This window comes from Rhinatrema bivittatum, chromosome 4 (assembly GCF_901001135.1).
Source record: "Rhinatrema bivittatum chromosome 4, aRhiBiv1.1, whole genome shotgun sequence".
Taxonomy (NCBI): domain Eukaryota; kingdom Metazoa; phylum Chordata; class Amphibia; order Gymnophiona; family Rhinatrematidae; genus Rhinatrema; species Rhinatrema bivittatum.
This window is the reverse complement of record NC_042618.1, coordinates 287,866,016-287,887,918: the sequence shown is the minus strand read 5'-3', so window position 1 is coordinate 287,887,918 and position 21,903 is coordinate 287,866,016. Positions and strand designations below refer to the sequence as shown.

The 21,903-nt window shown below is 43.5% G+C and overlaps 1 protein-coding gene across 2 annotated transcripts in view; it reads left to right on the top strand.

Annotated features, from left to right (window-relative positions):
- Positions 1-21,903, top strand: part of INTS13 (integrator complex subunit 13) — a 560,030-nt gene that overhangs the window by 497,213 nt on the left and 40,914 nt on the right. The window contains exons 15-17 of one of the 2 annotated variants that reach the window (XM_029600168.1): positions 11,468-11,701; positions 11,845-11,984; positions 13,438-13,480. In XM_029600168.1, coding sequence (XP_029456028.1) covers positions 11,468-11,576 — 109 coding nt within the window. In that variant the 3' untranslated portion in view covers positions 11,577-11,701; positions 11,845-11,984; positions 13,438-13,480. Of the gene's footprint in view, positions 1-11,467; positions 11,702-11,844; positions 11,985-13,437; positions 13,481-21,903 lie in introns of those variants that run through there. The other variant, XM_029600167.1, reaches the window with a different exon arrangement.

The following is a 21,903-nucleotide window of genomic DNA, read 5'->3' as shown; positions in this document are numbered from 1 at the left end:
GTTCGACACGCAGGCAGACGCAGTCAGTCTCACTGCCAAGAGAAGGTTGAAACTTCAGACGCGTATCCAGTACTTGATGGGGGCCAGTCGGCCCATAGCTTGGGATTATCTGCAGGTTCTTGGTCTCATGGCATCCACCCTGGAAGTGGTACCTTGGGCAAGGGCCCATATGAGACCTCTACAGCACTCCCTGCTCTCTCGCTGGAGCCCTCGTCTACGGAACTATTCCACGCACCTACCTCTGCCTGCCAGAGTCCGGACACGGTTACGGTGGTGGCTGCAGCCCGACCACAGGAGCAAGGGGTCGAGGATGTCCTCCCCCACGTGGACTCTGCTCACCACAGATGCCAGCCTGAGTGGCTGGGGAGCACACTGCGAAGGACTCACCGCACAAGTGCGGTGGCGCGGAGAAGAGTCAGCGTGGAACATCAACCGTCTAGAGGCTCGAGCAGTCCGATTGGCATGCCTTCGATTTGCTCACAAACTGAAGAACAGAGCAGTCAGAGTGATGTCAGACAACGCCACCATGGTGGCATACATCAACCGTCAGGGCGGAACCAGAAGCCGACAGGTATCTCTGGAGATCGCCCCACTGATGGTTTGGGCAGAGGCGAATCTTCAGGACATCTCCGCCGTCCACATTGCCGGGAAGGACAACACCACGGCAGACTTCCTCAGCAGAGAACGTCTAAATCCGGGAGAGTGGCAGCTGTCACCCACAGCCTTCCAGATGATTGTGGATCACTGGGGGATTCCGGACATGGATTTACTGACGGACAAGTCCAATGCTCAAGTACCCAGATAACTTCAGCCGCAAGCGCGACCCGTTCTCCCACGGAATCGATGCCCTGGTTCAGCCATGGCCTCCAGGGACTCTGCTATACGCCTTTCCTCCGTGGCCTCTGCTGGGCACCATCATCCACAAGATTCAGAAACACCGGGGACTAGTTCTTCTAGTGGCACCAGATTGGCCAAGAAGACCCTGGTACGCAGACATGAGAAGACTACTGGCAGGGGAGCCCCTTCCCCTGCCTCCTCTCCGGGACCTTCTATGTCAAGGTCCCATTCTCCACGAGGATCCAGCTCAATTCTCTCTTACGGTTTGGCCATTGAGAGGGCTAGACTGAAGAAAAGAGGTTACTCGGAGCCCGTGATAGATACACTCCTCCGAGCTCGCAAGTTTTCCACATCCCTCACCTAGGTAAGCATCTGGAGAGTATTTGAAGCATGGTGCGTCACTCATGGCACCAATCCACATGCGACTACAATCCCTATTGTGTTGGATTTCCTGCAAGATGGACTTCAGAAGGGTCTGTCCCTCAGCTCCATCAGAGTTCAGGTGGCTGCACTGTCTTGCTATGGTCCCAGGAGGGATGGCAAGACTATCGCCAAGCACCCAGATGTTTCTCGCTTCCTGCAAGGAGTCAAGCATATTCGTCCGCCACTAAAGTGGCCTGTGCCCTTATGGATCCTTAATCTTGTTTTGCATTTCCTCGCGGGATCCACCTTCAGACCCCTTCGGGGACTGTCTCTCCGTTCTCTAACCTTGAAGATGGTGTTCCTATTGGTGGTATGATCGGCACGCCGCATCTCAGAGCTACGAGCACTGTCCTGCCGTGATCCCTTTCTCAGAATCACTCCTGAGGCTATCCATCTTCGTACGGTTCCCTCCTTTCTACCTAAAGTGGTTTCACAGTTTCATCTTAACCAAACCATATCCTTGCCTACCACGGCGGGTTTGAAGAAATCTGAAGAAGGGCGTTTATTACGCCATCTCGACATTGGCAGATTGCTGCCCAGATATCTGGAAGTGACACAAGAACTACGAAAGACGGACCATCTGTTCGTCCTGCACAGTGGGAGGAAGCAAGGTGAAGCGGCCTCGCGGCCCACCATCGCCCGCTGGATTAAAGAAGTTATCAGAGCAGCTTACGTGGAGGCCGGGAAGTCTCCGCCTCTACAAGTCAAGGCTCATTCTACCAGAGCACAAGCGGCATCTTGGGCAGAATCCAGGATGCTGTCGCCTGCAGAAATCTGTAAAGCGGCGACGTGGTCCTCCCTCCATACCTTCTCCAGGTTCTACCGTCTGGATGTCCAGGCCAGGGAGGACTCAGCATTTGCGAGGGCGGTCCCACATGGTCCTCAGGCAGCCTCCCGCCCAGGCTGGGAGTAAAGCTTTTGTACATCCCATTTGTTCTGAGTCCATCTGGCTACACGCCAGGAAATGTTGAGATTACTTACCTGATAATCTCCTTTTCCTTGGTGTAGACAGATGGACTCAGCATCCCGCCCAGCTGCCTGTGTACATGGGTTTCATCGATTCAAGGTAAGCCATGTCATTTGTTTACATAAGAGCGTACCCTATACCAGGTGTCAATGCCTTCCGGTTGTGAATGCTGGCGGTCTTCAGCTACTATCAATCGGTCAGGGGAATCCTGTTTCACTTTTCACTGAGCGCGAGTACACACATCCATAACAGCTTTTGCAAGGAAGATTACTAAGTTGCTATGCTTCCTGTGGGGATATATATACCCCGTGCTGACGTCAGATCCGTCTCCAACTGCTAGCACGCGGATACTATCCCATTCGTTCTGAGTCCATCTGTCTACACTAAGGAAAAGGAGATTATCAGGTAAGTAATCTCAACATTAACCTATGTTAACCTATACTGCTATTTTTTCCTTCTCCCAGTTCTATTACCTTGTTTCAATGTAACTGCAACCCTTATGCACCAGTTAAAGTTTTATTGTTCTATGCACCCCCTGTTCTAATGTAAACCGACATGATGTGATCTGCTCATGAATGCCGGTATAGAAGAAACCTAAATAAATAAATAAAATATAGAAATTAGGGAAGCTGTAGGCAGCAGTACAGAATGAGCAATGAAAGATGTATAGGCCTTTCCAGGAGTCTATGGAAGAATCTGTCCATTCAGCATTCATGTGAGACTGGTGAACTACTATCTTCAGAAAACACCTGTTAAAGATAATTAGCTTTGCTTTTCTGGTTTTACAGTCTACACACAATCTATTTATCATCTCTTGATTTTCTTTCTTTGCTATTAGTATGGTATCATCAGCATATCAAATGTTAGGTTTATAATATTTCAATTGTACGTATCAATAAAGTTATAGTAACAATAGTAATGTTATGCCATGCAGATGGTATTTTACATAGTGAAATTACACAGTTCTTTAGTAAAGGCATGTAAAAATATTTTATAGATATGCATTTCAATAGATAAAAGTGAAAGCATATCACAGCATCATAATCAAATTCTGGTTGTAAATTAAATTAATACTATGACTTTTCTACACATTAGTGTTCATTTTTATGTTTGTTTATTTTTAAAGATATGATATAAATCACTACAGACTGTAAAATGAGTGCCAATCTCAGAGAGAGATCAGTGTTGTTATAGGCCAAGGTAGACATGGGTTTGTGGGAGATAGTGGAAGGTTTAAAAAAGAAAGAGGGGAGCATTTCTTGTATCAGATCCCTGTAAGGCTGATGATGCCAGTGTTACTTGCAAAGAACTGAGCTTTTTATTAATCAATTCTACATCTCCTAAAAATAAGGGAGAAGTATTATATGATTTAATAGAGGAACAGAATCAGACTTCTTTTGTATAACTGAATCATGGCTTCATGATAAAGCCACATTTATTTCTATGCCTTAAGCATAGAAATGACAGCAGAAAAGGACCAAATGGTTCATCCAGTCTGCCCAGCAAGCTTATGGTAGTATCTGCTGTGCCGTGTAGGTTACCCCCATGCTTATCGATTTCCTAGACCATAAAAGTCAGGGCCCTCATTAGTTTCTGTTTGAATCCAGTTCCCCATTACATTGGTGAATGGGCCATGAAAGGGAAGAAGGGGGGTGGGATTTTTATGGAATATATGAAGTGTTTATCATTGCAACAGTTTGAGCTCCGTTCAGTTAAGGGAGTGGAGTATGTATTTGTGAAATTAATGGGTTCCTGTTTATTATGTATCTTGTTGACTTATCAGTCACTCTCTCAGGAGAGAAAACTGTCACAACAAATTGGTTTAATAGCAGATACTATGCTCCGGTCAACTAAACTTTTGATGATGGCTGATTTTAATTTCTGGAAGAAACATAGAAATATAGAAACAAAGACATGATGACAGAAAAAGACTAAACGGTCCATCCAGTCTGCTCAGTAAGCCCACGGCCGCACCCGCCATGCCATACAGGTCACCCCCATACTTATCAGTTTCTCATACTGTAAATGTCAGTGCCCTTGTTTATTGCTGTCGGAGTCCAATTTCCCGTTAACTCTTACCATTGAAACAGAGAACAATATTGGAGTTGCATCAAAAGTATCAAGCTTATTGGTTAAGGGTATTAACAACTGCATCAGAAAGTTACCCCCATGCTTATTTGTTTCCCCAGAATGTAAACATTAGGGTACTTGTTGATTGCTGTCTGAATCCAGTTCCCCTTTTCCCCTGTGCCATTGAAGCAGAGAGCAATGATGGATTTGCATTAACAGTATGAAGGCTTATTGGTTAAGAGGAGTAACCACTGCACCATGCACATTTTTTCTTCATTTCCACCCTTTGAATTCTTTCACTGTTTTCGTCTTCACCACCTCCTTCGCAAGGGCATTCCAGGCATCCACCACCCTCTTCCTGAAGAAAGATTTCCTGATGTTGGTTCTGAGTTATCCTCCCTGGAGTTTGATTTTGTGACACATAGTACAACTGATTTCTTTCTGATGGAAAAGGTTTGTCCATTGTGCACCATTAAAACCTTTCAGGTATCCTGAAGGTCTGTATCATATCCCCCCTGCAACTTCTCTCCTACAGGGTATACATATTAAAGCTCTTCAACCTCTCCTTATAAGTCATTTGATGGAGACCCCCCCCCCCCCACACACACACACCATTTTGGTTGCTCTTCTCTGGTCCGCTTCCATCGTGTGTCTGTCTCTTTTGAGATACGGTCTCCAGAATTGAACACAGTACTCCAGGTGAGGCCTCACCAAGGACCTGCACAAGGGGATTATCACCTCCTTTTTCATACTGGTTATTCCTCTTTCTATGCAGCCCAGCATTCTTCTGGGTTTAGCTATTGCCTTGTCACATTGCTTCGCCGTCTTCAGATTGCTAGACACTATCACACCAAGGTCCCTCTCTTGGTCCATGCACAACAGCCCTTCACCCTCCATGACATAGAGCTCTTTTGGATTATCACACCCCAGATGCATGATTCTGCACTTCTTGGCATTGAATCCCAGCTGCCATATCTTTGATGACTGTTCAAGCTTCCTTAAATCATGTGTCTACTCCTTCCGACGTGTCCACTCTGCTGCAGATCTTTGTATCATTCACAAAGTTGGAGGTCTTGGGGAGCAGCAACTCAGTTCATGCTTGTATTCAGGATGTAATCTACTTTGAAGAGCTGAATATAAATCAAATAAAATTGTAGGTTTTACTGAGATCTTTAATTCCCCAAGACATATAGCATGTCAGCCTCTAGATTTAGTTATGGTACCTATGGCATGCAGAAAAACTTTTGAGTATTTCTAGCCTGACCATTACTCCGATGCCCAGGTTTGGCAATCATTGGGTTGCATTTAATTGTTCAGGCTTTCTGTTCTCCAATAAAGTGGAGAAGTAGTAGAAAAAAATTCAACCTAAAAACTTAGATATGAATACATTTTTAGAGGTGTTGAGTCCTATCTCAGAGGTCTCTGGGCAAACCAGTGTACATGTGGAATAGTCTTCCTAAAGAACTCCACTTACAAAGAGATGATTTGGATTTTCCATGTGGCATATCAGGTGACTGAATCAGGGCTGTTTATCGCTGCTGTTTGAGGGCTGTAAATGAAAAAGGAGGGTTAGAAAAGAGAAGATGTTCATAACCATGGTTTAGATTAAGAATGATACTGGCTGATAATTTGTTTTGATGTATTTGTATTTTATAAATGCTTGAGGAAATGATTTTATTGAGTGAGGGATGTGAGAGGGGGGAGGGTATGTACATATTGGTTATTGGGATGTTCTGTTTTTCTTTATTTTGTTTTGTATGAATAATAGGTTTGTTGTACGAGATTTGTTTTATCATGTGCATTGTGTTGTGTTTTGCTGTTAATTGCTTTGAGTGCTTCAGAGAGGTGATCAATAAGTTGAATACATAAATCCATTTCCAAACAGATCATATGCAGGTTAGAATGAAGCAATAGGTTTAGTGTCTCTTGATAGCAATTGTGATTGCAAAAAGTAGAATCCATTCTTCATACAACCACAAACAAACAAGTCCAGCAAGTATTTTATGATGTCACAGTTTGTTTTCAAAGCAGTAGTTCAGCTATGATCAGAACACTTGGCTCCCCATTATTCTGCAACTGTGGAAAATGCAACAATTTACATTTAGTCACAGAATCACAGGAAACTGGACTGCTGATGATGAGGTTATGTCCCTTACTGCTTTCTTGCTTTGTGGTGCTACTGCCAAGAGCTCTTTCTCTCCCTACTGCAGCCATCTCCTGAAATTATTCTCTGTCCTTCCTCCATTTCTCCCTCCTCCATTGCCACCTCTCACATCTCTCTCTTTTGCCTTTTCTGCAGCTGGGCTTGGTTTATATTAAGCCACATAATGTCAGCAGGAATGCTGCTTCAGGAGGAAGTTAGTATCAGCACCATGTAGCTTAGAATAAACTAAACCCAGTAGCTGAAGCAATGGTGGGGGAGACATTTGGAGGTGACTTCAGTCAGCTATAAAGGTATTGGGACAGAGAGATGAAGGCAAAGTAAAAGAAGAAGATTGTGTGAGAGGGAGAGTAATAACAATGATGAGATGGAACAGGTGGGATGAAATATGGAAGGATAGGGGATAGTCAGAAGTCTCATGCTCTGCTATTCCAGCTAAGTTTTCTTTTTTTACCTGATTTCTTGTTCTTATGCCTCCAAAGTGGAAAGGAAAGGTGAGAGTCTTCTCTCCAGACCCTTCCTCTTCAGGTCAGCAAGTCATTACTGCGTATACGACTTCTTTAGCAGTTTCCCAGGGAACCAAGGAACCTGATGTGCTGTGTGGCGGGGGAGTGCCGCATCTTCCAGCAGGTGAGGTGTCCCTGAGCCCGGATTTTCAACCTCCTCTGATGCAGAACAGTGTTTCAGCAAATGCTTTCGCAGCGCATGCTGTTGACACATCGGATTTGCCTGCAGTGGAGGGGTTATTTGCTCCTTACCGTTACCACAGGAATCCTCTCCATTGTTGGAAACCAGCGGTATGGAAGTTGAGAGCATTCCCTCTCCCTATTCTTCGGCTGGTATTTCGGCTTTGGAGTCAATGGCCAATCTACCTTTGGCGGGTCCGTCCCGGGAAAATCAGGCTACTGTAAGTAATGAGTTTTTGGCTATTCCTTCGTGGCTGGAGGTGATGGCTCAGGAAGCTATAGGGGATTTGGTTGCTAGCTTCATGAAGTTTTAAATTTGCTTAATACCAAAATGGACCTTTTTTCCTCAAATTGCCATCAAACATCTTCAGAGTTGCAAGAGCAGTTAACTTCTACAAATTTAAATTTGTGCTTCCTTAATTTTCTAAAGTTAGTAGGGGAAAATACTATATGTGACGTTAAAGAGAGATTTTCAGGATGTTTTAAGTTTTACAACTGAATCAATGCCATCTGTTAATACCTGTTCTTCCTCCCTAAAAAGTCCTCAGGTCTTCCCCCAAATGCTGAGCATCAATTTTCTAATTTGATAAATTTTTTGGAAAATTCCTCCTTGGAAGTATTGACCACTCTACTTTGTTGGTTTCCTTTATTTCTTCTGCTAATTTGAGTATTGTAATGCATAAATACTTTAGAAATCTTTCTTCTCAGTTCTATGGTCATTCTGTCAGGATTTTTCCTGATTTAGCTCAAGTCACTCAGTTTAGAAGGAAAGATTTCTTAGCTTTAAAGCAGTAAAATGTTTCTTTAGGTTTTTCTTTTATACTACGCTATCCTTGTAAATGCGTTATCAAGCGCAGCAATGAATGTGTGTTTTTTTTCCTGTCTTAACAATTGATAGCCTTTCTCAAGGCCTGAAGACCTTTAAGCTTTTCTCCAGTACCTACTAACTTGAATTTTGGGCTATTGTATTATACTGCTGCTATTTGTAACTATGTCATAGCAGTTTATCTTTTGATTTATTTGCTTTTTTAAATTCTCTCATAATTATTTGATTTTGTAGCGCTTCCCCCCCCCCCCCCCCCCCCCCCCCCCCCCCCCCCCCCCCCCCCCCCCCGTTCAATGGTACTGCTTAATTTTGGATAATGACATGTTTTATTTTTTCTCTTAACTTTTTCTTTTGAGAATTATGTAATTATTAATGTTAAAATCCATACATTTCTGTGGCAAAGGTAATTCATTGTTTTTGTAAATTGATAAACTTATGAATAATTAAAAATATGGAAAGAGAAGAGTGTGAGAATGAGATAGGAGGTAAAGAAAGGTAAAATAAAACACCAGAGAAGAAGAGGAAAAATGATGGGTAAAAGACTTCAGGAAGGAAAAGTATGTGAGAGGAAAGAGGCTTTTTTGTGAGGGGGGAGAGACTAGCCAGTAGCAAGAGATGTAAGAAAGGTAAAGTAAAGAAAAAGAGAGAAAAGTAATAATTTAAATGAACAAAAAAAATACATATGCAGAAAAGATGGAAAGTTTTCGGGAAGGGGAGATAAGTAAAATCACAGTGCATAAAGAAAGACATGGCTTAATTGAACACAGCATGGATTTACCCAAGGCAAGTCTTGCCTCACAAATCTGCTTCATTTTTTTGAAAGCGTTAATAAACATGTGGTTAAAGGTGAACGGTAGATGTAGTGTATTTGGATTTTCAGAAGACATTTGACAAAGTCCCTCATGGGAGGTTTCTAAGAAAACTAAAAAGCCATGAGATAAGAGGCGATATCCTTTTATGGATTACAAACTGGAAAAAAGACAGGAAACAGAGAGTAGGACTAAATGGTCAATTTTCTTAGTAGAAAAGGGTAAACAATGAGTGCCTCAGGGATCTGTAATTGAACCGGTGCTTTTCAAAATATTTATAAATAATCTGGAAAGGAATACAACGAGTGAGGTAATCAGATTTGCAGATGATACAAAATTATTCAGAGTAGTTGAATCACAAGCAGATTGTGATAAATTGCAGGAGAACCTTGCAAGACTGGAAGATTGGGCATCCAAATGGCAGATGAAATTTAAAGTGGACAAGTGCAAGTTGTTGCATATAGGGAAAAATAACCCATGCTGTAGTTATACGATGTCAGGTTCCATATTAGGAGTTACCACTCAGGAAAATGATCTAGGCATCATAGTGGATAATACATTGAAATAGTCAGCTCAGTGTACTGCGGCAGTCAAAAAAGCAAACAATGTTAGGAATTATTAGGAAGGGAATGGTGAATAAAACGGAAATTGTCCTAATGCCTCTGTATTGCTTCATGGTGAGACTGCACCTTGAGTACTGTGTACAATTCTGGTCACTGTATCTCAAAAAATATATAGTTGCACTGGAGAAGGTACAGAGAAGAGTGACCAAAATGATAAAGGGGATGGAACAGCTTCCCTTTGAGGAAAGGCTAAAGAGGTTAGGGCTGTTCAACTTGGAGACGAGACAACTGAGGGTAGATATGATAGAGGTCTTTAAAATCATGAGAGGTCTAGAACGGGTAGATGTGAATCTGTTGTTTACGCTTTCAGATAATAGAAAGACTAGGGGGCACTCCATGAAGTTAGCAAGTAGCACATTTATAACTAATTGGAGAAAATTCTCTTTCACTCAACATACAATTTAGCTCTGGAATTTGATGCCAGAGAGTGGTAGCTGGATTAAAAAAAGTTTTGGAGGAGACGTCCATTAAATGCTATTAATCAAGTTGACTTAAGGAATAGCCACTGCTATAACTGGCATCAGTAGCATAGGATCTACTTAGAGTTTGAGTACTTGCCAAGTACTTGTAACCTGGATCGGCCACTGTTAGAAACAGGATGCTGGCCTTAATAGACCCTTGGTTTGACCCAGTATGGCAATTTCTTATGTTCTTATGAAGGGTTGTCACAAAAAAAAAGTTTGTAACTATTAAATAATGCACATATATGTACAAATGTTATATAAATACGTTAAATACCACAGAACTTCCCCTGCCATTCCTTATGACCTTGGGCAAGTTGTTTCAGCTTCCATTTCTTCAGCTACAAACATAGATTGTGAGCCCTCTGAAGACAGAGATATACCTACTGTATCAGAATGTAATCCGCTTTGAAGTACCTGAAAAGCAGAATAAAAATTGAATAAATATAAACAAATAACACTGTCCCCTTGCCGTGGAATCTACATGAGCTGCAACAGGAAGTCAGAGAACTTGGCTATGAAGACCTGTTTCATTCTGTGCTATATAGTAGAGGGTTGTGAATGCTTTGGAGGAAAAAATGATTTCATTTCATTTTTTTTGTCTGACATAAATTGGAATTCATTTGTTTTATTCATGTTGTTTTATCACCCTGCTGGATGTTGTGCTCTCTAAAAAGATTCAGCAGAGTTCAGGAGTCAGATAACTTAAAATAATGGTAAGTTTATTATCAAGAGTTTAATGCCATGAACTGGCCGGTTGGATCTGAGGATTCCCTTTACAGGAGCAGTACAGGGCTTCATGGCAGACCAGGGCAAGGTCTTCCGCCTGGCCAACCACCTCCCCATTGGATTGAGGCCACAGGTTCTGGTAGCCAGCAGGACTTTCTTGATATATAGTACATGGTAGGCCAGGGTTAAAAGTCTGTTCCGAGTCAGCACCAAAAAGACAGTCCGAATAGGCTGATGGGAAGGCAAGGCAGGAGCGAGGAAAGACCAGGCAGAAACACCTAGATGAGAACAGGGTAAAACAGGGGTGCAGGGCAGGATTTGCATAGGCTAAGCATGCCTCTGGAAGACCCTAGACAAGCAAAAGGTTCCGCCAAGAGGCCAGATAGGATAGGAAAAGGTTGGAACAGGGACACCAGATCAGTGCAAGGCAAACAAGGGACATATTCAGACAAAGAGACCTAACCAGGCCACAAGGCAAGACTAGAAGGCCCAAAGACTACGAGGAAAGCCAAGGAGGCCGCAGGACAAGGCAAGAAGGTTAAGGAAGTCACAAGGAAAGGCAAGGAGGCCACAAGGAGAGGTAATACAAGAAGGCCCCAACTGCCACACAGTATCAAGGCAAGGAGCTGAGGTGACTCAATGATGCACCAAGTTGTGGGAGAGGGAGAGTTAAATAGGGTTGGCCTTGCTCGGTCATGGAGCCATCAAAGAGGTGGTTAGAGCTGGAGAGAGCATACTCAGTGAGGACCTCCTTGTGGCAGGGGTGGGGTGGGGGGCTGTAGCAGACAGGATTATTATAGTGTAGATGGTGTATGCACTTTAAAGTTTTCATGAAAAAGAAATTTGTTTCTATTTTTTTTTTGTTTTTCATATAGGGATGAACAGTACCGAATTATGTGGAATGAACTGGAGACTTTAGTCAGAGCCCACATTATAAATTCTGAAAAACACCAACGAGTTTTAGAATGTTTTACTGGCTTGTAGAAGCAAACCCCCAGAGGAGGAAAGAGCGAAAGAAACGAGGGAGGAAACGAGAAGAAAAAGAGGACAAGGCTGAGAAAGCTGCAAAAGATTATGAGCTAGAGAAGCCCATGGCAGGAATCGGAGAGGTATGTTTTCTGGCAGGTTCTCATGCATCTTGCCAATCCTGTCCCTGTTTTCTCCTCGCCCTGCCTATCTCTGTATTATACTATAATATGTACAACATTCTTATCCACAAATCAGGAGTGTAAATAGTTTTTGCGTTTTATAGGCTGAAAGGTGCATCGATCGTGAGAAGGAAGAACTGACAGAAAGTAGAGGTTATAAAAGATTCTCCGGATTCCCCAGAGCCACCTAACAAAAAGCCCCTTGTTACCATGGAGGAATTAGCTCCAGTGGAAAAGTCCAAAGGTAGGTATAATACCACATAACCTTTATATGAAATTAATAAAATTGAAAATTTCCTAGCGTGTAGCATATGGACTCCAGAACAAGTGGGTATAAGTGTGCTCGTGCTAGCAGTTGGAGACGGATCTGACGTCAGCAAGGGTACATATACCCCCACAGGAAGTGAAGAATAACTTAGTAATTTCCGTCTCCAAAGCAGTTTGGGAGCGCCTGCACCGCTCGCTGAGCGTGCTTTCCAATTCCCTACCTAGACGATTGGCTGATCAGGGCGAAATCACGAGAGGAGAGCCATCGGGCAACCAACAGAGGAGGGCTAGGCTGCAGAAAAGAGGCTACTCGGAGCCGGTGATAGATACACTCCTCCGAGTCCGCAAGTTTTCCACATCCCTCACCTACATAAGGATCTGGAGAGTATTTGAAGCCTGGTGCGACACTCATGGCACCAATCCACATGCGACCACAATCCCTATTGTTCTGGATTTCCTGCAGGATGGGCTTCAGAAGGGTCTCTCCTTAAGCTCCATCAAGGTTCAGGTGGCGGCGCTGTCTTGCTACGGTCCCAGGAGGGATGGCAAGACCATTGCCACGCACCCAGATGTTTCCCGCTTCCTGAAAGGAGTCAAGCACATTCGTCCGCCACTGAAGTGGCCAGTGCCCCTGTGGAACCTCAACATAGTTTTGGATTTCCTCGCGGGATCCACCTTCAGACCCCTCCGGGGCCTGCCTCTCCGTTCTCTAACTTTGAAGATGGTGTTCTTGCTGGCTGTGTGTTCAGCACGCCGCATCTTGGAGCTACAAGCGCTGTCCTGCCGTGATCCCTTTCTCAGAATCACTTCTGAGGCGATCCATTTTCGCACGGTTCCCTCCTTCTTACCCAAAGTAGTCTCACAGTTTTACTTCAACCAAACCATATCCTTGCCTACCACGGAAGGTTTGCAGAAGTCGGAAGAAGGGCGCTTGCTCCGCCATCTCGACATCGGCAGATTGCTGTCAAGATACCTGGAAATGACAGAAACAATACGTAAGACGGACCATCTGTTCGTCCTTCACAGCGGGAAGAAGCAAGGGGAGGCGGCCTCTCGGCCCACAATCGCCCGCTGGATCAAAGAAGTTATCAGAGCGGCCTACGTAGAGTCCGGGAAGTCACCGCCTCTGCAGGTCAAGGCTCATTCCACCAAGAGCGCAGGCGGCCTCTTGGGCGGAATCTAGGATGCTGTCGCCCGTGGAGATGTGTAAGGCGGCGACGTGGTCCTCCCTCCATACCTTCTCCAGATTTTACCGTCTGGACGTCCAGGCCAGGGAGGACACAGAATTTGCGAGGGCAGTCCTACGCGGTCCTCAGGCAGCCTCCCACCCAGTCCGGGAGTAGCTTTTGTACATCCCACTTGTTCTGAGTCCATCTGCTACACGCTAGGAAATGTAGAGATTACTTACCTGATAATCTCCTTTTCCTTAGTGTATGCAGATGGACTCAGCATCCCAGCCGGCTGCCAGTATACATGGGTTTCACCGATTCAAGGTAAGGCATGTCATTTCTTACACGAGAGCGTCCACTCTACCAGGTGTCGACGCCTCCCGGTTGGGAACGCTGGCAGTCTCCAGCTACTATCAATCGGTCAGGGGAATCCTGTTTCATTAATTAATTGATCGGTCAGTACACATATATCCATAACAGCTTTTGCAAGGAAGATTACTAAGTTGCTTCACTTCCTGTGGGGGTATATGTACCCGTGCTGACGTCAGATCCGTCTCCAACTGCTAGCACGAGCACACTATACCCACTTGTTCTGAGTCCATCTGCATACACTAAGGAAAAGGCGATTATCAGGTAAGTAATCTCTACATTGCTAGGCCAAGTAACATCCAGCTGAGGTATCTAACTGCAGCATGTCATCTCACTTCGTTGAGCTTTATTTACATTTTTTACATTTTTAACTGTCATGCATAGAAAATATATTTCCCTGCTAACAGGCAGGTTCAATGGTGCCACATACATGAGATACAGTGAGTATCAGGGATCCCTGGTTGACACGTGGGTAACCACTATGGAAGGAACCATTAAAGGGTTCATTAATGGAGGACACTTGCCATCATAAACAAAGAACCAGTCAGGGGCTGAATGGGGAGTAGGAGATCCCTTTTGGAGTTTTATTGGGGACGGGTGTCCTCTTGGAGTTCTTCTGAGCAGGCGTCCGTGGAGTCTGACCCTTTCGATGATTTGAAATGCTGGGAAAGAGGAGAGACGAGAGTCAGAATGCCCAGTGGTATGACAGTGTATGTCAGTAATATTAGGAAGCTGATATCCCTATCACACTCCTTGGAGCCCTACTACCTTCTACTCCGCTTCTCTAGTATCTGCCCCTTGTGGGAGTGGGACAGTGTGGTGGTGGTGTGTATGTGGCGCATTCTCTCCCATTCACACCACTCCTTTGTAATCTTGCTTTCTCTCTACGTTTTCCCCATACTTCTCCCTTTTCTTCTGTATTCCCGGCCCTGACTTCAGTGCCAGGAATCGAGAAGAAAAATAGTGGAAACTATTCTCAAGATCAAAATCATAGAGCATATAAAAAGACATGATTTAATGGAACACAGTCAACATGGATTTACCTAAGGGAAGTCTTGCCTAACAAATCTGCTTCATTTTTTTGAAGGGGTTAATAAGCATGTGGATAAAGATGAACTGGTAGATGTAGTGTATTTGGATTTTCGGAAGGCGTTTGACAAAGTCCCTCATGAGAGGCTTCTACGAAAACTAAAAAGTCATGGGATAGGAGGCGATGTCCTTTCGTAAATTACAAACTGGTTAAAAGACAGGAAACAGAGAGTAGGATTAAATGGTTAATTTTCTCAGTGGAAAAGGGTAAACAGTGGAGTGCCTCAGGGATCCGTACTTGGACCGGTGCCATTGTGGTCAGTGAAGAGGCTGGAAGGTTTTTCTCCTTGTGGAACTGGAAATTGCATTGTGATTTTGCATTGTGGCTAAGTATTCTGCTTATTACTTTCAAGTTTTGTGGAAAGCTTCTGTGAATAATTCCTGTCTGTGTTTCATTTTCTTTATAGTCTGTGTTTCATTTCTTGATAGTAAGATATTATTCTAGTAAGTTAATTTGCTGTTTGGTTGCTCTGCCATAAAGTTAAGAAAAAAAAAAAACCACAAAAAAGCACTCCAGCTTTTAATCTGTTAAAATCTCTCTCTTTTGGAGTTAGCTGGCACAAATAATCTGTTCAAATCTTTATATTGGGGCATAAAGTCTGTTTTAAAGCAATTGATCAAAAAGTACAGACAAACTTCCAGAAGTGACTTGATCTAACTGGATTGGGTGTGTCTCAGACCTTGGGGGAGGTAAAGTTAGTGAGAAGGAGAGCCATTGTGGTCATTGCACAGGCTGGAGTATATTTTTGGTCTGGTTCTTTGCTAATTCGTTTGCTTTAAGATTCAGTATACCTGCATTTCACTTATTGTAGAGCTATCTTTATAATCTGTTTAACATTGGCACATAAGTACTGAGAGATCATTTAATAGACAGAGGACTATTAATGTTCCAGGAAGTGCCCTGCTTTACCCAGCTTGTCCCAGGTTAAACTGTTTGACTCCCTCCCACCCTACCCCTCTACCCACCCACCCCTGGGGCTTGTTTTCTAATATAGACTGCCTAACTTAACATTAGCAGCAAGATAAATTAGTACATTGATAAGTCAAGGAAATACACATCAAATATTACCAAAATGAGGACTATCCAATGTAACTGCTGTGGAGCCTGTATTCTGAGGGAAAGCATCTGGAAACTTAGAGCTTGCCCAATTTGTGCACAACTCTCTTCCTTGAAAAAGGAGCTGACTGAGGTTAAAGCTCAATTAGCTTCAATTACAAGTATTACACCCACATTGCATTACTCAGAAAATAATTCCCCAATATCACAGAAAAACCAGGAGTCAAGAAAAAGAGATTCATTAGGCTCAGGTAGGGACCCACAGTCACCCATTCTTGACAGGTGGGCAGCCAATAGGTATACCCCCCCCACTCAAACAGGTCATTAAGAAATTCTTTAAAATTCAGGATTACAGTGGGCTCTGGTAGAATTAGACCTGTGATGAGGAGACACACAATGTACCAAATGCAAAAAGAACAAAAAGCCTTCTCTATATTAAAAACTGAAGAAGTTCTTGAGAAAAACATTGAAGTGTTACCAGAAAAGAGAAAAAAAACACAATGCATGCAGAATTTCAAGATCCATAACCAAAAGAAAAATCTAATTGTGATGGATAACTCTGTCAACAGTGGCACAACTGCAAAAGGAAAGAGTGAGTGAATAACAAATCTCAACTAAAGTCTCATAAGGAGTCCAGGAAAAGCAATAACCGTAAAGAGAGTACCTGGAAGGCTATGACCACAAATGCTCATAGTTTGGGAAATAAAATCCCAGATCTGCAGGCCCTAATGACTGAGGCAGAATTGGACATTGTTGCTATCACAGAAACATGGTTCACAGAATCTCATGAATGGGATACAACAATACCAGGCTATAACTTGTTAAGGAAGGACAGAGAGGATAGAAAAGGGGGAGGTGTGGCTCTTTATGTCAGAAACAACATCCAAGCATCTGAGCTGCAAGGAAGTTGGGGTAAGGAAGAAGCTCTATGGGTCGACCTAAAAAAAGATGACGGAGCGTCCATTTATATTGGAGTGGTTTACAGGCCTCCAAACCAAAAGGAAGAGCTGGACAGAGATCTGGTTGAAGACATCCATAAGATAGGTAAGAAGGGAGAAGTGGTGATCGTTGGTGACTTTAATATGCCAGATGTAGACTGGAAAATCCCATCTGCAGAAACTAAAAATAGTAGAGCGATAGTGGATGCCACGCAAGTATCTTTGTTCAAACAAATGGTATTGGAACCCACGAGAGAAGGAACTATACTCGACTTAGTGCTCACTAATGCAGATAATGTCTCTGATGTCCAGGTGGGTGCCCACCTCAGCACCAGTGATCATCAAACGGTATGGTTTAATATCACTAAAAGAATATGGAAAAGAACCACAAAGACCCAAGTTTTACAGTTCAAAACACAGACTTTGAGGAAATGGGGAAGTACCTGGAGGAAGAACTAAAAGGATGGGAGAATGAGAGAGATGTGGATCAGCAGTGGACCAATCTAAAGGAGCAATCACCAAGGCAACTGCTCTATATGTTAGAAATGTAAAGAAAAAGCAAAAGAAAATTGAAACCTATCTGGTTCTCAAAGGAGGGTGGCTGACAAAATTAAAGCTAAAGAACAGCATTCAAGAAATATAAAAGATCCCAAAGGGAGGAGCACAAAGAAGAATATTTGTTCTCAACTGAGGGAGACAAAGAAATTAATCAAGTTGGCAAAAAAGTCAAGCGGAAGAGAGGATTGCCAAGGAGATAAAAATGGTGACAAAACATTTTTCAGATACATCAGCGAAAAGAGAAAGGTCCAAAGTGGTATAGTGAAATTGAAAGGTGGTAATGATCAATGTGTGGAGAGAGACGAAGAAATGGCAGAAATATTAAACAAATACTTCAGCTCTGTGTTCACTAAAGAAGACCCTGGAGAAGGACCATCTCTACACAACAAGAAACTGGAGGGAAGTGGAATAGATGAAAATCCTTTTACAGTAGAAAATGTATGGGAAGAGCTAAAGAATCTGAAGTGGACAAAGCCATGGGGCCTGATGGGATTCATCCAAGGATACTGAGGGAGCTCAGAGATGTTCTGGCGGGTCCGCTGTGTGACCTGTTCAATAGATCCCTAGAAACAGGAGTGGTACCGAGAGATTGGAGAAGAGCGGTGGTGGTCCCGCTTCACAAGAGTGGGAACAGGGAGGAGGCTGGCAACTACAGACCAGTTAGCCTCACTTCGGTGGTGGGAAAAGTAATGGAGTCACTGCTGAAAGAGAGAATAGTGAACTATCTATAGTCAGGAGAATTGATGGACCAGAGGCAACATGGATGCACCAGGGGAAGATCCTGTCAGACAAATCTGATTGACTTTTTTGACTGGGTAACCAAGGAATTGGATCAAGGAAGAGCGCTCGATGTCATCTACTTGGATTTCAGCAAAGCTTTTGATACGGTTCCGCACAGGAGACTGGTGAATAAAACGAGAAGCTTAGGAGTGAGTGCCAAGGTGGTGACCTGGATTGCAAATTGGTTGACGGACAGAAGACAATGTGTGATGGTAAACGGAACTTTCTCTGAAGAGAGAGCGGTTTTAAGTGGTGTACCGCAAGGATCGGTTTTGGGGACCGGTCCTGTTTCAATATCTTTGTGAGCGACATTGCGGACGGGATAGAAGGTAAGGTTTGTCTTTTTGCGGATGACACTAAGATCTGCAACAGAGTGGACACACCGGAAGGAGTGGAGAGAATGAGACGGGATTTAAGGAAACTGGAAGAGTGGTCGAAGATATGGCAGCTGAGATTCAATGCCAAGAAGTGCAAAGTCATGCATATGGGGAGTGGAAATCCAAATGAACTGTATTCGATGGAGGGGGAAAGGCTGATGTGCACGGAGCAGGAGAGGGACCTTGGGGTGATAGTGTCTAATGATATGAAGTCTGCGAAACAATGCGACAAGGCGATAGCAAAAGCCAGAAGAATGCTGGGCTGCATAGAGAGAGGAATATCGAGTAAGAAAAGGGAAGTGATTATTCCCTTGTACAGGTCCTTGGTGAGGCCTCACCTGGAGTACTGTGTTCAGTTCTGGAGACCGTATCTACAAAGAGACAAAGACAAGATGGAAGCGGTACAGAGAAGGGTGACCAAGAAGGTGGAGGATCTTCATTAGATAACATACGAGGAGAGATTGAAGAATCTAAATATGTACACCCTGGAGGAAAGGAGGAGCAGGGGTGATATGATTCAGGCTTTCAGATACTTGAAAAACTTTAATGATCCAAAGACAATGACAAACCTTTTCCGTCGGAAAAAAATCAGCAGAACCAGAGGTCACGAGCTGAGGCTCCAGGGAGGAAGACTAAGAACCAATGTCAGGAAGTATTTCTTCACAGAAAGGGTGGTGGATGCCTGGAATGCCCTTCCGGAGGAAGTGGTGAAGTCTAAAACTGTCAAAGACTTCAAAGGGGCGTGGGATAAACACTGTGGATCCATCAAGTCTAGTGGGCGTAAATATAGAGGAGGCGATAAAACACTGCACGGAGCGGCATTAGCCACAGAGGCATTCACGGAGCGGGATGCCAGTGGCCAGTGGTTTGTGTTCCACCTTCACGGAGCGGAAGGATGGAGGGCTGCCATCTCCAAAAAAAAAAAACAAAAACAAAAAACAAACAAACAAAACAGAGGTGGGTAAGAGTATGGGGCAGGGGTGTGGCCGCTTGTTGCGGCGGTTGCTACCCCTGATTGAGCTGGATGTTCACTGGGATGCGGATACGGCACTGCTCTCTGCATTGGTGGAGGGGTGGAAGGGAATTGGGGCCGGAGGGTGCTGGAAGCCAATAGTGACGGGTAGGAGGGAGAAAAAGAGGGGGGGGGGGAAGATTTAAAAAAATGGATAAACTGCGTAGCTTGCTGGGCAGACTGGATGGGCCGTTTGGTCTTCTTCTGCCGTCATTTCTATGTTTCTATATATAAATGATCTGGAAAGGAATACGACGAGTGAGGTTATCAAATTTGCGGATGATACAAAATTATTCAGAGTAGTTAAATCACAAGCGGACTGTGATACATTACAGGAGGACCTTGCAAGACTGGAAGATTGGACATCCAAATGGCAGATGAAATTTAATGTGGGCAAGTGCAAGGTGTTGCATATAGGGAAAAATAACCCTTGCTGTAGTTACACAATGTTAGGTTCCTTATTAGGAGCTACCACTCAGGAAAAAGATCTATGCATCATAGTGGATAATACTTTAAAATCGTCGGCTCAGTGTGCTGCAGCAGTCAAAAAAATCAAACAGAATATTAGGAATTATTAGGAAGGGATTGGTTAATAAAACGGAAAATGTCATAATGCCTCTATATCACTCCATGGTGAGACCGCACCTTGAATACTGTGTACAATTCTGGTCGCCGCATCTCAAAAATATATAGTTGCGATGGAGAAGGTAAAGAGAAGGGCAACCAAAATGATAACGGGGATGGAACAGCTCCCCTATGAGGAAAGGCTGAAGAGGTTAGGGCTGTTCAGCTTGGAGAAGAGACGGCTGAGGGGGGATATGATAGAGGTCTTTAAGATCATGAGAGGTCTTGAACGAGTAGATGTGACTCGGTTATTTACACTTTCGAATAATAGAAGGATTAGGGGGCATTCCATGAATTAGCAAGTAGCACATTTAAGACTAATCGGGGAAAATTCTTTTTCACTCAACGCACAATAAAGCTCTGGAATTTGTTGCCAGAGGATGTGGTTAGTGCAGGTAGTGTAGCTGGGTTCAAAAAAGGTTTGGATAAGTTCTTGGAGGAGAAGTCCATTAACAGCTATTAATCAAGTTTACTTAGGGAATAGCCACTGCTATTAATTGCATCAGTAGCATGGGATCTTAGATCCCATGCTACTGATGCAATTTAGTGTTTGGGTAATTGTCAGGTTCTTGTGGCCTGGTTTGGCCTCTGTTGGAAACAGGATGCTGGGCTTGATGGACCCTTATGTTCTTATTCCTCACATTCCCTGCCCCTTTCCGTCCTTCCTCTCCCCTCTCACTCACAACCTCCCCTTTCCTTTCCTTTCTTTCCTCCTCTCTTACTCATATCCCTGCTACTTTTCCTCTGTCCTTCCCATCTTCCCTTCTCACTTATACCTCCTAATCTTTACTTCCTGTCCCCTCTCTCCTTTTTCTTTTTTTGCATAAACTCTTTATTACTAATTTGTAATCATCTAAACTATTATCCATCAAAGCAGATGTTCAACACCTCAAACATAGCAAGATGACAATAGAGTAAGATAATTTTTCCCCCTTACCCCATCTCTTCCACTCCCACTCCCTACAGTATATCAAATGTCTCTAGAAGCAGCCTAATTCTCAAGTATTATTAACAAGTACCTAGGAATTCCAGCAAAACAAATTGTAGCGAAACCATAACATATTAAATCCAAATAATCAGTGGAAAATTAGATGAGATGGAAAAACATATTCAGTGCAAAGATTAGGCCTTAGGTTAGATTGCAGCAACGGTTGATGGGTAATTGAATCTCACTTGGTAAAGAGTCCAAGAACTGTTCCCAAATACACCTGAAACTCTACAGATAAGATGGTGATTTCATCTGAATCCATAGTGATTTCACGCATAATAATTCTACCAATTTCTTATACCAAAGAATTACATTTGGGGATTCAGAGTCCAACTATTTCAACAAAATACATTGTTTACCAATGAGACAGCACATGTACAGGTCATTTACCATGTCACCACACTGGTCTTCTTCCTACCACTGTGAGATGTCATGTCATTAACTGCAGTGCTGCATGAGTCTTTTTCCTGCTGGTGGGGGTGGGAACCTTGCCAGTATCTATGAACCATACCACCAAGCAGACTGACTTCCTGCTGGTGGAGATTAGCAACTTGCTGCCACATCAAAAAATGTGCCACCTGAAGTAATTTTCTCACCCTGCCTAATGATAGAACTGCCCTTGAAACCAGGTTGAGAGTACTATACAAGGCAAGTTTATTAATCACCTTATCTCAAATAGCAAGCAAATATTCCAGGTAGAAGTAAAGGTCCAAAACCAGGGAGTCCAAACACTACCAGAAGATGGGAGCAGGAACATGAGTGCAATACAGATAGACAGAACCATGATAACAGTAAATAGAAACAGCAGCAGCAACAACGATGACCCAGCATGGATCACAGCCAGAGGTGGGGAAGAAATACCCCAACCATTGGGCCAGTCAAAACCTAACACCTGACAGCATGGGCCATTGGGCCAGTCAGAGCCTAACACCTGA